The 14,982-nt window shown below is 45.4% G+C and overlaps 1 protein-coding gene across 1 annotated transcript; it reads right to left on the bottom strand.

Moving 5' to 3' along the window:
- Window positions 1-700: 700 nt before the first annotated feature.
- On the bottom strand, window positions 701-10,949 carry LOC142574732 (uncharacterized). Its single transcript, XM_075683755.1, has 4 exons — window positions 10,944-10,949; window positions 2,290-2,661; window positions 826-963; window positions 701-715 (listed from the first exon to the last, which is right to left on the bottom strand). The coding sequence occupies exons 1-4, from the start codon at window positions 10,947-10,949 to the stop codon at window positions 701-703; spliced, it is 531 nt and encodes a 176-aa protein (XP_075539870.1).
- Between the last annotated feature and the right edge of the window lie 4,033 nt (window positions 10,950-14,982).

The raw sequence follows: 14,982 nt of genomic DNA, 5'->3' as shown, positions 1-14,982 counted from the left end.
CTTCTGTCCTCGTTGTACCGCGACAATATTAAGAAATATTTCCTTTTAATGTAGGCGCCAAGGAATATTTATATCAAGTGTATAGATGCGATTTGGCATAACAAAGGTTAAATAACTGTGCTTTCAGCGGGAAGGACAGCCTGAGAATATGTTTCAGCAACGTAACCGACAACACGAAATATGACACGGACACCACATGAAGCCTAATTGCAGGGGTTCATGATTCGTATGCTGTGAATGCGTACGCTATTTGTCATATTATTTCTTGATTAATTTCATCGGTGAGTATCCTTTCATTGGTTCTAGACATACTACAGTTTTGCGGGCAAAAAAGCACGGGGTTAACCAAGTTAGATAGAGGGTTTATGAAGGATAATGTGTTCGTAGTTAAGCAAAAGGAAAATGCACTTTGGTTTCCCTGCTATCTGCCGCAAAGAAAGGGTACCGGTAAAACCGGAAGCTTTCGTGAAGCTATTTACTTACTATGTGCGTATGTACACTGCCTACGCACCCTTGCAGGTAAACAATATTGTAAATGTCGTCACTGCGGCCACTGTGTAATAAGTGAATCGTGCATAAATCAGGATTCGAATCGCTAAAATCATAGCTAGTCCAATATTGTAGCATATGTTATGTGCTTCTATTCAGACAATCGCTGGCTGTAAAATAGACGGCATGAAAGACGGAGCGTGGCATTTAACTATTTTATAGCAGCCTGCACAATATTAAAGTGCGTTAAAAATGTTGTTGAGGTAGCAGGGATCCACAAACTGACCTCTATAAAAAAGCTTCCTGCCTTCATCGTGCAATATCGTTCACACGTACCTCGGATCGCTCTTCCGCGAAGAGGGAAGCGCAGGCCTGGAACATGCCGGCAGCTTTCTGCCATGAAGTCTGACCTGTTGTTGGAACCCGGGCAGCGTACGCGGCTCCTACTGTGATGCTTAACATAGTATGATTAACCTGAAAAAGTTGACAAAAAAAACGCAGCAATTTCACACATCATAAAATTTACATCCAAAGTTTCCAAGTCCCTGCAGACCTGACCGTATATATATGCCGTACGGCGTAAAGTCATAGTACTCTAATCACAGGTTTATTCAGGCCCAGAATTGGTAAAATGGAATTTATGCTCGCGCTCTTTAGCAATGCAGCGCACAGCACATCATAAACGTTGCAGGGAAACACCGCTTACAATGATGTTCTTGCAAAAATATCTGCGACGAGGCGCTCATTGTGACGTCGTGTGCCTCCTCGGAGCACCGCCACGGCCAAATCGCGAGTTCGCGGCCAGTAAAGCTTTCGCTTTAAAAGTAGCCTGAGAGAGGCTGATAGCTGCCGCACTCGTAATCTGAAGCTTCCTCTGCCTTGGCCTGGGAGCTACATTTCGGATAAAAAACATACATATTCATCTGCCCGTCAGCATTTATGACTGTCACATTAATAAATAATTTCATAAATTGACACCTATATTAAGGTAGTTTATCCAAAATATTTCCCGTTTGTTGCCACGTTCCTGCAACATGAGGTGCCAACAGGCGACATAGAATGAGCAGCAGTCACTTTGGTGTCGACCGTTATTTACCTGGGGAGCAATATGCTCAAAACGTATTGTAAAAGGCGCTAGATTCAGTTATTATTTGCTAGCGGTATTCGTAGCGCGAGTAAGGAGGACAACCTAAAAAGTAGGCATACGCAAAGTGCACATACTGCAGGATTAACTTTAGCGACTGTTTGGAAAACCGGGCATGTGGCAACCTCACAAGCGACTTAATCAAGTAAAGGTTCCGGCTAGTTCGTTGTGCATGATTCGAAATCTAGTGATATCCACCGTAGCTAAATTGGTGGCCTTCCCACAGTTTAAAGTGAGTGCAACCAGTTCATTTAACTGTGTCTCCGATAGGTCCGTCGACTTTGCTTGCGCTCTGTTTAAAGTATTCAGTGAAGTGACTGGTGTAGGGTGACCCCAAGTGTATAGAAGTTCATAGAAATATGGAGGCTTGAAGTCGTTAGAGTGATAAAAAAATATCACTGTAGGGAAAATTTTTCGAAAAGAAAATGTCTTTTTCACGGCGAAGACATGTCGTCTCATCCAAACACTGGCTTGAGCCGCATCCTTTATCTTCCTCCTCTGTTTGTATTGAATCAAATGTACAGATACCTTTCTGCGCAATCGGCATCAGCAGCTGCGGTTGACGCATCACCAGTACAGAGACAATTGTGCAGAACAATCAATTTGCTCAAAAGCTCTTCAAAGGCCAACGGTACATGTAGCCTATCGTGGCATACCTGAGAGAAGACGTCGGTGCCCGGCCCCTGGAATGTGCCGCATACAAAACGGTAGAAGTCTTCGCACGGGTCTGCTTCCGCGTCCAGCTTCAGCCGCAGCCACTGCGCCATGAAGTGACACTCGTCAGTCGTGCATACGTTGTCGCTCGCACCACCAGATGGTGAAACAGTTGTCGGGACAGCTGTTGGAGTCCCCACAACAGGTGGTACCGTAAGCATCCGTACAGTCTTGGTTGTAGAAACAGGTGCTGGAGTCACAGAAACTGACTGCCTGACGGTGGCTGTTTCCAGTGTGAGTGACTGCTGGGGCGTTATTGACTCGACGCGCGGCACAACAACGCCACCACCCGGAGATTCTGGCGCTTGCGTCCCCTGTTTGCGGGAATAAACAGAGTGATCAGATTACCTACATGTTGCACCCAATTGCGATTGCGTAACCTATCTTTATAACAGTTATCATGTATTTAGAAACTGGAACAAGGCAGCGGGTACATTTTCTTTAGAATTATGATGGCGTGGCGGCGTTGTAATTAGGTGGAAAATGAAAATGGATGTGCAGCTCGACAAGATCGATAAATTTTACAACCGCCACAAACAACTTTTGCACGTACTGCATTTTGCACAAGCAACATATGCTTCCTAAAGGAGTTCCTCTACTCACTTCAACTTGTTCATTTCTTGTGGCGGCTGTATAGGTAAGTGGAATAATATGTCGCATTCTTTAAAACCGCTCTATTTATGTCTGTGAGCTCGTGCTGCTTTTATGATTTTACGACACACTGAAATATGCTGTATATTTCAGAAAACATGTATTCTGAGCATAAATTTAAACGTTAACGAGGCGAAAGATTCTATTATGCTGTTTTGTGCTTCCTACACTGCCAAGATTTGCAACAGCTTGATTCAGGCTACGAAATGTAGACTTGGAACTACACCATCCGTAGCAACCAACTACATGGATTCGACGTCTTTCTCTCACGCCATTACGTGCCGTAAGCCTTGCGATCATCCCCCTGCTTTTTTTAAACGAAGTTTTCATTGCGCCCCCTCCTGGACTCTCCTGACGGTGGCTGCTTTACGCTGCTGTTGTTTTGCGGAAGAAGTCATACAAAAAGGAAATAATACGGAATCTCCACTACAGTTTCCTAAATATGCAAAAGTATACTCCCACATTTCAGTTAGCACACCCCTACTATAATATTGCCCATGCATTTCTATGGAGCCCTATGTATCCAATTGGGTATTCTGTCTGATCAAATTTATTTTCCTTTTTTGTTCAAAATATCGCTCATCGCTCATAAAGGTACCGGTCATGTACATGTACAATTTTGTAAGGATTAAATGTCTTTGCTACGCGAATTAAGCTATTTTACACTGTTCGCATCACTTTTCCAGTGGGAGCTGGGGTACTCGCAGAATAATGCTCACGCATTAAAATTATAGAAAATGAGCCCAATGGTGCAATCGAACCTCAATCTCTCTGCGCAGCAGCCCGTAGTTTTATTTATTGTTCCCATCATCTCCAGCATATATTTGTACCTACTGCAGGACGAAGGCGTCTCCGAGCGATCGCTAATTATCCCCCTCTTGCGCTTGGTGGTTCGAAATTGCACCAACAAATTTCCCAAGGTAATCATCCCTTCAGAGTTTCTGCCATCCTAGACTGTGCTTCCTTTCGCTTGGTATCCATCATGTTGGTCTAATTATCTACCAGTTATGTACCATACACATTACATAGCCCTGCCCAGCGGGATCTTTCCGCTTTAATGTCAACTTCAGTATCGAAGAGTTTCTGGTCATTACGCTCCAATAATTTATATAATCATTAGGCTACAATCGTACGTTTGCTACAATGGCACGTCTGCTTCTATAGTAAGAACGCAAACTAGATCTTTGCGAAAAGTGCCTCGTCGGCTAAATTGTGCAGCACGGGTGCGGGAGAGAACAGAGGTGCCCGCACGTTTCCTTCGCACCAAACACGCGAAAATGAAATGGACGAATGTAAAGCACTTGGTTAAGCACTCCACGAAAGCATCACTTCATAGATTCCAAGATGTGCTTTGGACCTACAGATTTTCTTTTTTTCGCATTTTAATTGACGCTTTTGGTACACAGCCCTTCGAAATATCATTTAAAGGCAAAAGCGCAATATTGTGCTCGCTACAAAGTATTCCTGATGAGCAGGTATTGGAGGTTGTTCTGCGATCACAGAAAGATATATTGAATTGTATTTCGAACCGGACAGACGCGGGCTCGGAGATGCGCAGTTGAAGGAATCAACAATGGTCAACGAAGGAATTTTGCAGGACCTAACGTTTCGACAAAAGAAATTTCCTTCCTCAGTGCCCCGACAAACACTACTTTCCTTGTCGAAACGTGGGGTCGAATCAAATAACCGATTTGTGTACTTTTGCCTAGTCCATGATAGAGTGTATAAGCGCGACTTAACGAGGACGTAGAAAGGAAGAGATACACAGAGACAGCGCTTGTGTATCGCCGTCTTTCTACGTCCTCGTTCGGTGGCGCTTATACACTCTATCAGGGATTCTAACCAACTAGCCAGCCAACGTGTATTTTGCCGAGTGACATTGAAGCATTACGCAAACGCCGAACACAAGCGGCGCACCTTCCCTTGGACTTCAGCGTTTCCCGCTCCTTGCTAAACTCGTTTAGCCAGTCAGTATATTTTTGGCCCAGCCGCCATCGGCGTTGCGGGAAACGTGTTAGCCTTCGAGCGCTACCGGCACCGGAAGCTACTTGCGCTACCGGTTTTCTTCTTTTTATTGCCTCCACCACAAAGTTTGCTCCCTACTTGCTGTTTTATCAGGATTTAATATAGACTATGAAAGTTTGTTATGCCTGGTATTGTGTTAATGTGCACTTTAGCATTAAGCTTAACGGCAGTTATATAATTCAATGAAATTAGAATATTATTACCTGCGCTTCATGCGAAGTGCCATAACCACCGAGTCACGCCGGCAGGGGTGCCGATTTAATGCCTCTACACGTTTTTAAACGCGAATGCAGACAGCCGTATTCTGCTGGATACGGCGAACTGTTGTTCTGTTTTTCTTAAGACAAGCGTTGTTTCTTTCTGCAATAGTGTGACCCCCACATTGATTATAGGTGACTTCGTGCGCATACAAGTCTTTCGAGAAGAAATTTCTGAATGCTTGGACAAAATATACGAACATACGGCGAAACTCAACATTAACACGTATTCACTCTAAGAATGCACTGTAGAGCACTATCGTCTGCGCGACGTAGAGCGACTAAAGTTTGTCTCTGCTGCGTTCCGGCACTTTTCTCCCGAGTGCCTCACAGCTTTAGAATGTGCTCCCCTCTTTTGTAGCTCTTCACGCTAAAGCGACAGAAGCAAGGACGGTAAGAGCTGATGTTTACCTATAGGGGGAAGCACTAATCTCATGGCCTATTTTGGGAAGAAGCCATCGCAATGTTGGAAAATTCGCGTCGGAAACAATGGTTAGAGTCCGAGCATGGCTGTACAAGCTTCAAAATGTTCAGCAGAGGCAGCGCTGCATGGTGGTCAGAGACGCGGTCCTCACTCAAACCGCATTATTGCCGCCCTCAGTTGCTCATTTAACAGCTGATCAAATAAAAAAGCCTTTTTTGTTGGTTCTTTCACCCATTTTAATTGCTGCTTGTAGGAGGCCTTAACTCCAACACCAACGAAAAAAGTTCAAGTTCCTGCAAAAGTATAATACCATGAATCCGACAGCACCATGTTCGAATATTAAACGTACTGTAAGTGTAGCATCTGCAGAGGTAGTAGCAATTAATGTAAGCGTAAAAAGAATAAGGAAAAACGAGCAGTCCCGCTAGAGGTCTTCTGTCTGTATCCTGTAATGACACAATTTCATTTCTTTTTATTTATTAAGGTCGTCGTTATGAGTGACTTTACCACCACTTTTACCTATCGTGTATGCTAAAAACCGCTTTCATGGACCGTTCCCGGAAGTATTCCACAGCCACACCAATTTATTACGTAAATTTTAGGTTGGTGCTCTGTTATTGTTTCGCATTTTTACTATTGAAGTCTGTAAAAGTTTAAGATGAAAGGCATGTGCTGTGGGTGTTTTGTTTGATGACATTTCTTTCTGGGCTCCCATTTTCAAAATTTTCAAAATTTTTGTCGAGAATGTAAGACCTGGCATCAACAACTTTCTCGATGTGGCAATATAACCCGCGTATAATGCCCATATCACATAGCATGGTATGGCATGTAGCATCATCATCATCAGCCTGGTTACGCCCACTGTAGGGCAGAGGCCTCTCCCATACTTCTCCAACTACCCCGGTCATGTACTAATCGTGGCCATGTTGTCCCTGCAAACTTCTTAATCTCATCCGCCAACCTTCTGCCGCCACCCGCTACGCTTCCCTTCTCTTGGAATCCAGTCCGTAACGCTTAATGACCATCGGTTATTTTCCCTCCTCATTTCAAGTCCTGCCCATGCCCTTTCCCTTTTCTTGATTTCAACTATGATGTCATTAACTCGCATTTGTTCCCTCACCCAATCTGCTCTTTTCTTATCCCTTAACGTTACACCCATAATTCTTCTTCCCATAGCCCATTGCGTCGTCCTCAATTTAAGCAGAACCGTTTCCATAAGCCTTCAGGTTTCCGCCCCGTACGTGAGTACTGCTATGACAAAGCTGTTATACACTTTTCTCTTGAGGGATAATGGCAACCTGATGTTCATGATCTGAGAATGCCTGCCAAACACAACGAAGCCGATTCTTATTATTTTGATTATTTCAGTCTCATGATCCGGATCCGCGGTAACTACCTGCCCTAAGTAGATCTATTCCCTTACCATTTCCAGTGCCTCGCTACCTATCGTAAACTGCTGTTCGCTTCCCAGACTGTTAAACATTACATTAGTTTTCTGCAGATTAATTTTTAGACCCGCCCTTTTGTTTTGCCTCTCCAGGTCAGTCAGCATGTATTGCAATTGGTCCCCTGAGTTACTAAGCAAGGCAATATGCTCAGCGAATCGCAAGTCACTAAGGTATTCTCGATTAACTGTTATCCCCAATTCTTCTCACTCCAGCTTTCTGAATACCTCCTGTAAACGAGATCGTATCTCCCTGCCTGACGCCTTTCTTTATTCGGATTTTGTTGCTTGCTTTATGGAGGACTACGGTGGCTGTGGAGCCGCTATAGATAGCGGCTATAGTATAAAGTCTATTTCATTTCCAGTCTCGTCATTTGGGCGCCTCCAAGTCCACTTTCGGCTATCCCGCTTGCGGAAGAAGGTGTTCATTATCCGCATATTATTCTGTTCTGCAAACTCTACTAATAATTCTCCCCTGCTATTCCTACAGCCTATGCCATATGCCCCCACTGACTTGTCTCCAGCTTGCTTCTTGCCTACCTTGGCATTGAAGTCGCCCATCAGTATCGCGTATTTTGTTTGTCTTTACCCGTCGCCGATACCACGTCTTCATAGAAGATTTCGACCCCCTGGTCATCATGACTGGATGTAGAGGCGTAGACTTGTACGACCTTCAATTTGTACCTCATATTATGTTTCACAACAAGACCTACTACTCTCTCGTTAATGCTATAGAATTCCTGTATGTAACCAGCTATATCCTTAATAATCAGTAATCCGACTCCTAGTTTTCGTATCTCCGCTAAGCCCCGGTAGCGCAGGACGTGCCCACTTTTTAGCACTCTATATGGTTCTTTTGTCCTCCTAACCTCACTGAGTCCTATTATATACCATTTACTACGCTCTAATTTCTCCAATAACACTGCTAGACTCGCCTCAATAGATAACGTTCAAACATTAAACGTTGCCAGGTTCAGATTCCAATGGCAGCCTGTCTAGAGCCAGGGATTCTTAGCACGCTCTGCTGCGTCACAGGTCTGACCGCCGCCGTGGTCAGTTGCTTCGCAGCTGCTGGGGACTGAGGGCCGGGTTTCGATTGTTGTATTCATATAGGAGGTTGTTGCAAAGTACTGCACCAGGGTGGCCAATCCTGCTCTGGTGAGAGAGTGCGTTACTGGTTCTGGTCACCGGGATCAGGCCGCACTCCAGGCCTGTTTATGCCAATCTGAGCCCGGTTAAACCGCATAGATGGCACTCAACTGGAGAAACCTGGTATTTTATGACCTGCACATGAGTGGTCATAAATAAGTGCGGACGTTCGTGGCAAAGATATGCCATTGCCTGATATAGTGATAAACTAGAAAAGAAAGTATACATGCGCGTAAATATGTACGGAACCTGCCGGCGATGGCAAGAATTCGCTCGGATTGTCTATATAATTGGCTTCTCATTAAAAGGAACGCGCTCTCGTGCAAACAAGTTGAACGCCAACTACAACACTTGCTGGATCTCCCTCGCGCGGTTGCGTAGAGGAGTTGTCGCGTCTTGAGTAGTTTCCCAATTTCCCCCCCCGCCTGCGCTAATGGCTGTGGGACGTGCTGGCTTCCTAGGAAAGTCGGCTATCCGTCTATTGTATATATGCGTTGCTTGGTTGTCTTGAGAGCTCACGCCAGCTTCACCTAATGAGCTCCGCCATGCACGGTACTTACATAGTGACACGTGTACTTAAGTATATCTGGCGACCACGTTTCGCCGCCTAACAAATGTTATCGCACAGCGCAGGACGCGCCTGCTTGTAAAAGAAATTTCTGGAATGTTATCGATGGTTCCGTCCACTGTCTTTCACCGCAACTTGCGTAATCTGATTGCATCTATGCGCGACGCGGATAGTGTAGAACTTTGTGGAAGACACGCGGGTCCCAGCGGTTAATCTGGAACCATAGGGTTTCTCACTATTACCTAGAGGGAAATCTGGCGCTGCTGCGCTGTGGTATGCATGGGAATGCCGGGATATTGTGACTTCGGATTGACATCGTTCTCGGAGAGACAGGACACCTTGAAGACGCGCCTGGCAAGTACCGTTCCGTCTGTCACAATGATTCATTTTCTACTAAAACAGCGCGTAAAAAGCTATTTAAGCTTTATTATTACCCGAAAACATGTTTTGTTTAACTATGAAAACTTGCTATTGCGTGTACGACTATATGTTACGTAAGAAATATCAGCGGGCCGCTAAAGTTGGAGGACAGACGACAAGGTTGGCGCTCGCTCTGAAATAGTCGGTCGTCTGTTCTTGCTTTTCTTCGCTTGATCATGCATTGTGGGTGAGTAAAGATGTAATATGCGTGAATGGAAACATTTCATTAGGATTTTACTTTGAGAGCGCGTTATTTATGTAGCCAAAGCCACGTTTTAGACGAAGCCTCTTACAACACCAGCCAACACGAGCCTCGCAGACACATATACCGTCATTCCCATGACGGCACGGTGCCCCCTTAAGAAACTCCCATAGACGGTGGCGCCAGATTTCCCTCTAGGTATTATAGTGAGAAACTCTATGTCTGGAACATTCGACGACCGATGTATAAAAGCCGACGCGCTTGACCCGCTGATCAGATTTTCGACGATCGCCGACCGTGTTCGCCGCTATCGTTGTGCTATATGTGTAGCCTGTTTTTTGGGCACAGGTTCGCCCAAAAAAGTTAGTTTTGTCGTTCACAATATTGCTCTTGTGTTCTTCAACGTCGCCACCACGTGACAATAGTTTTAATGCGAATGTTAGGGAGGAGTATCTGGCCTACAATATCATGCCACCGCCATGGTGGCCGCCACACGGTCACACCCTCTGGCAAAGCATGTCGACGATCATTTCCGCTTCGATCATCCTACCACGTTTTCAGCACCACCAGTGTACTTCGGAGGCATTGCCTACTTTGTCCATTTCATTCATGCTCTCCACAAAAACTACTCATTCATTTTGTCCTTCACTTTTGGTGGTTTTTGTAAGAGGTTTTTGAAAGCGTTGCTTCCTTTGCCAACCATCGCGCACACTGCTGACCGTTGCATGTGCTAATGCAGTCTAGCGAAATATGCCGCAGGTGGGACCGGACACATATTCTTGCTGAATAGGCCGCATGCATAACGGGACTCGTATAATGAATCAGCCTATATGTAGCCTGCTCCGCTTTACCCCTGCAAACATGTGCGTGGTCAGCGTTTTTATCTACACAGTTTCGCAATGAAACACCGAACTGCAGGAACATAGTGCTACTGCAGCATAAGTTACTTCAATAGCGTTAGTTTAAGGGTATATTATCTATATTGAAGCTTCGCTTTCAATGTCTAGTTTTCCTTGTGTTTGGCGCGTCGTATTGGTGGGTTTCCGTCTGGTTAATTTGTGCAAACAATGGAGGTAGCGCACTCGCATAGTGGGACAGTTCTCGGGGCAGTTTAATTCACAGTCACGTGGTGACGGAATCCGTCGGTTGCTGTATTGTATAAGTGTTAACCTAGTGCACATGTCCATTTCGTCTGGTACTGAAGGACTGACTACGTGTAAGCTCCTGTCTCCTTCTAACGCGTGTCCCAGCCCAGCCATTCAGAATTTCAGCTGCAGACGAGATTGACGAGTCCACTATGTGAACACTTACAAAATACCCCCAAGATATAAACAGTTGAGCTGCGTTAACAACTTCGTTTCACCTACATTTTAATATTTGTAATATATATGTCTGCATATTTATTTATTTTTCTCCCTCTTCGCCGTGTCAAGTCGGATAGTGACGCCGCTCTCACCTTCATGGTGGCTTCGGATAGCGAGTCACTGGAGAGGGAATAGATGGTTAGGAGTGCAGTAATAATAATTCCTGGTAGCAGGCTGAACACGCAGACCATTAGCGTGATTAAATCCGGGCTGCTCCCTCTTTGCCACTCTTCGTTGTCTTGCTGATTGTCACCAACGGGCCTTAACAAGTAGATGTCTGATTCCTGCAGGTGGATGCTCGCCTATGGGAGGAGCAGTTCAAGAAGGAATAAATATTTATGGCCTCGAGTACAACTTACACAGTTGTGCCGTAGGACAAGCCCACAAGAACAAACACTCACTGCATTCTCGTTTCAAATGGGTCTTCTTCTTCGACAGTCGCCGCCGAACATTCGTCAAATGCGTGATTTCCAAACAACGTATCATACAGACTCGTGTTCGAGCCGCACCCGCGTAAGGGCCACACCCCCAAGTTGAAAGCGCAAAATTTGGAGAAAAATATTCCAACTGAGAATCAATCGCATTGGGGGGTGCGTGTGCATCGGCGAATTTTCGCGAGCAGCGTAGTGCGACGTGCTGCCACAAGATGGCGGGAGTTACGCGCTGCCCTCTGATGCAATGTTATATGCGGTGATCCGTGGTGTGCACAAGCCGGCGGCTGCGTCGGCAGCATTTTTTCTTTGTTAGCTATTATAACAATGATAGCAAACCTATTATGAAAAGGACAACATTCGCTTTTGGTGGGTGGCCATAGATGATTACGACAGATTTGATGGTCATACTCAGGACAAAAAATTTATCAAAAGTGTAGCCTCGTGTAAGGGCCGCAAATCGTGAGAACTGTGAAAAAAAGTATTGCTTCTACACAATTCTACACATATTTATGTCGCGGTCCACGTAAATATTTTGTCAATAAGGAACATTACAATTGAGACTGAAAAATCTGGGTTCCCAAGCCCCATGGGTATGCTGTTTCTGGGTTTAGAAGAGCAGCAGCGTCTGAGATTTGGGTTAAACGTATATAACCTTGGGTCAATGTCTTGGGACGCCGCAGTAGGGCAAATGGCGCTTGAAAGAAAAAAAAAAGTAGGAGGAAAGTTTTTTTACAAGTGAAAACTATCAGAATACATTTTTGAGCAAGAAGGGCAAACTGAACATTTAATAAACGCAATCACTGTATTACAGCTTCGAATTACGTATGCTATTTTAAGCAAAGCAACGCCGCGAAGGCGACCCAAGACGACTTAGGGATCCATGCTAGTTTTGCTTTTGGGCTCTAGGGTCAACGGGAACGCAAGAAGCCGAGACTCGCTTGGGTTCTGAGCATGCGCACTCACCGCCCGCATTTATCTTGGGTCCCCAGGCCACTTTGTTCTCGAAGCCTAAGACCCTCTAATAAGCGTGTGGCTTCCGTGTTCTTTGTAAAGGTAGCACTGACATGGTTTTTTTAAGCGAACAGCTTTCGTTGCCACTTACGTCTGTTTTCGTGGTTGGTGGTCGGTTGTTTCACTTCCACCGCTGATAAAATGGCGCCGATGCAATAGGAGCGTGCTGTTTCGCTACTGAGCTGCGTAGCGCGTTCCTCACAAAACGCCAACTGTAGTATTTGATTGCCACAGATACTATATGCGCACTCCAGGGACATTCGAACCGTAGGCGTGGCAGACGCCGCGCTGTTCCGTAACAAGTCCAAGCACGATAACATTACCGCCGCGTGCCGCACGCTATATGCGCGAGTTGATGCGTGCGAGGCTGAGCAGACGACGGTGGCTCGATCTCCCTCGCGCAACGCAGGAAAGCGGGGAGGAAGTGCACCGTCCCCCGTCGCGGGTCACGCAGCGGACGCCTTACATCGGCGGCGGCTCCGTGTGGCGTGAACGCGCGTGGTCTTATCTTGAAATCAATCTGCAACATGGACATGTGCGCAGAGTTCTCATAGCTTCGTGTCAACTGTCTCCTCGGCGCATACTTCTCGTTGACGTGACAAGCAGCACAAAGGTCATTTAGCTCGTTGCTGCGCCTGTGCTTTCTCATTCCAGCGTTTCGATAACAATTGTGCGCGGTCATCGATTGAGACGTGTTGAACTTTCATTGTGCGCGCGGGACACCACACTTGTTTATGTAGTTAGTAAGCGAATGTTTACAAGTTTACACGGCCCATAAACCTATTATTAGAAATTCGTATAGCTGTCAACGAATTTGTACCGCAAGAGATGCTTCGCGTATTTTTTTTGCGAAAGTGCTATTTATTCTGAAGGTTTAGATGCTGCAGTCTAGCGCTTGGCATAGATATCCCTCCTCTTTTCCCATTCCATTCTCTCCATTTGCACAGGCCGTAGAGGGCGCCAATGAGAGAGTAAGATGGCACTCACGCTCTACGGCAGTGCTTGCGTTCCTGAAGACATGGCGTTGTAGATAAACAGAACAATGGTTCTGTCCTTTACAGAATTATGCAATGACGCAACAAGCACCACGTAAATGTCGTCACTGTAACAAACATAAGCAACCAACACATCGTTTATTTAATAAAGCGAGTAGCTTTCTATATGTATCCGGCTATTCGCTTACATTGACAATCGTCGACGATGGTTTGTGCACAATTTCTAAAAATTCATTGAAGCACACGCAGTCATTCTCACAATACAATTATGGCCTTAGAATACACATGTGGAAGCATTCTCAAAAGGTGAGAGTTCACTTAAGGTTGTCCTTAAAAATTAATAATGTGTATATACAATACTGTTATGTATGTATTTCTTATACATAGGTAAATAGATAAATACAGTTTGCTGATACTGAGTTTTGGGGTCGGAAACTGGAGGACTGCAAACAAAGTTGCGTAAACGCGCCGTGCCGCTCATCGTGCGATGGAATATCTAATGAGAGGCGTGACAGTGCGAGAAAAACAGTTGAGGGAAAGAATTAGCGAGGAAGCCGAAAGCCGCGTGATGTGAGGACGATGAAGCGAAGTTCGACAGGTCATGTAATATGTGTAGCACATTGCAGATCCTCTAATACAGAAATCTTGCTGCCTTTGTTTCGGCGTTGCCTTTAATGGCGGACGCCCCGACACAAACTAATTCAACACACGAGTGAAACACGTTTCCGCCTCGCTGAGTGGTGTACCATCCAGTCCATACTCGTCTCGGCCTTCTCAATTTTATGTTCAATGTTTTCAAAGTGATACCCAGCCTCTTAAGTAGCGTGAAGGGATTATCACGTTGCGCTGCACGGAAATCGCAACCCAGGTGAATCGATAAATAAAGGAGAAATTAGTAACCAATCCTTGCGCAATTGCTCAGAAGTGCACTGCGATTTCCTCATCAGGCTAAGTGTTTGTTTAGGAGGCACTAACATGGCCCACGCGCCCGTCATACGCGAAAGCAAGGAAGGACATGAAAGGGTACTCTACCTCGTTTGCGCTTTCAAAAGCTGGAAACGTCATCCCTGTCTCTGGTGGCAGCATATCGACAGTTTTCTTTCTGCTTCAGTAAGGTGGTGCTTGTTATTTGGACACAGCCTTCTTCTTCCTCTTCTTCTCTTCCTGAACTTATGACGGATCCCCACGCGGAGATTTTGACAAAATGATGTTACCACATAAGGGCAACGAAACATTGCTTTTTGGTGCGCAAATCGCTTTTATTGCGCACTTCAGTTGTCTTGAACGTATCTTCTATTAATCTATCTAGCCTTTTATGGCAACCCAGTTACCAAAGTTGTTTACCTGCTTAGGCCACTAAATATGTGTTCCTGGTCATGATGCCATCAGGCTCCCTGCATTACCTCTATTCCAGCTTCGTGATCATACTTTCCTCATGCCCTCGTCGTCACTCCTTCTACCCCGAACCCAGTGACATTCTGCTCGACATCCAGCTCTCCTTCTTGTCGTCGTCATACAGTCGTTAACCATCGTCGTAACGCGATCGCTTCACTTCGTCACTTTGACACAGTCACTGCATTATCGTCATGCCATCGTCGTCATGCCACCGGGTTCATCATTCTATCGTAATCATGCTTGCATCATTCAATTTTGAGTATGCCGCCGCTGTCATGACATCGTCTTCATTGCGT

Source organism: Dermacentor variabilis, chromosome 3, assembly GCF_050947875.1.
Source record: "Dermacentor variabilis isolate Ectoservices chromosome 3, ASM5094787v1, whole genome shotgun sequence".
In the NCBI taxonomy this organism is placed as follows: Eukaryota; Metazoa; Arthropoda; class Arachnida; order Ixodida; family Ixodidae; genus Dermacentor; species Dermacentor variabilis.
Note: the sequence above shows the minus strand (reverse complement) of the source record. Positions and strands in the feature narration are given on the sequence as shown.

Excerpts from the sequence above, each read along its gene's own strand:
- LOC142574732 (XM_075683755.1), bottom strand. Across the intron at positions 964-2,289 it reads GCACCGACGTCTTCTCTCAG|GTTAATCATACTATGTTAAG; the intron begins GTATGCCACGAT and ends CAACTTTTTCAG.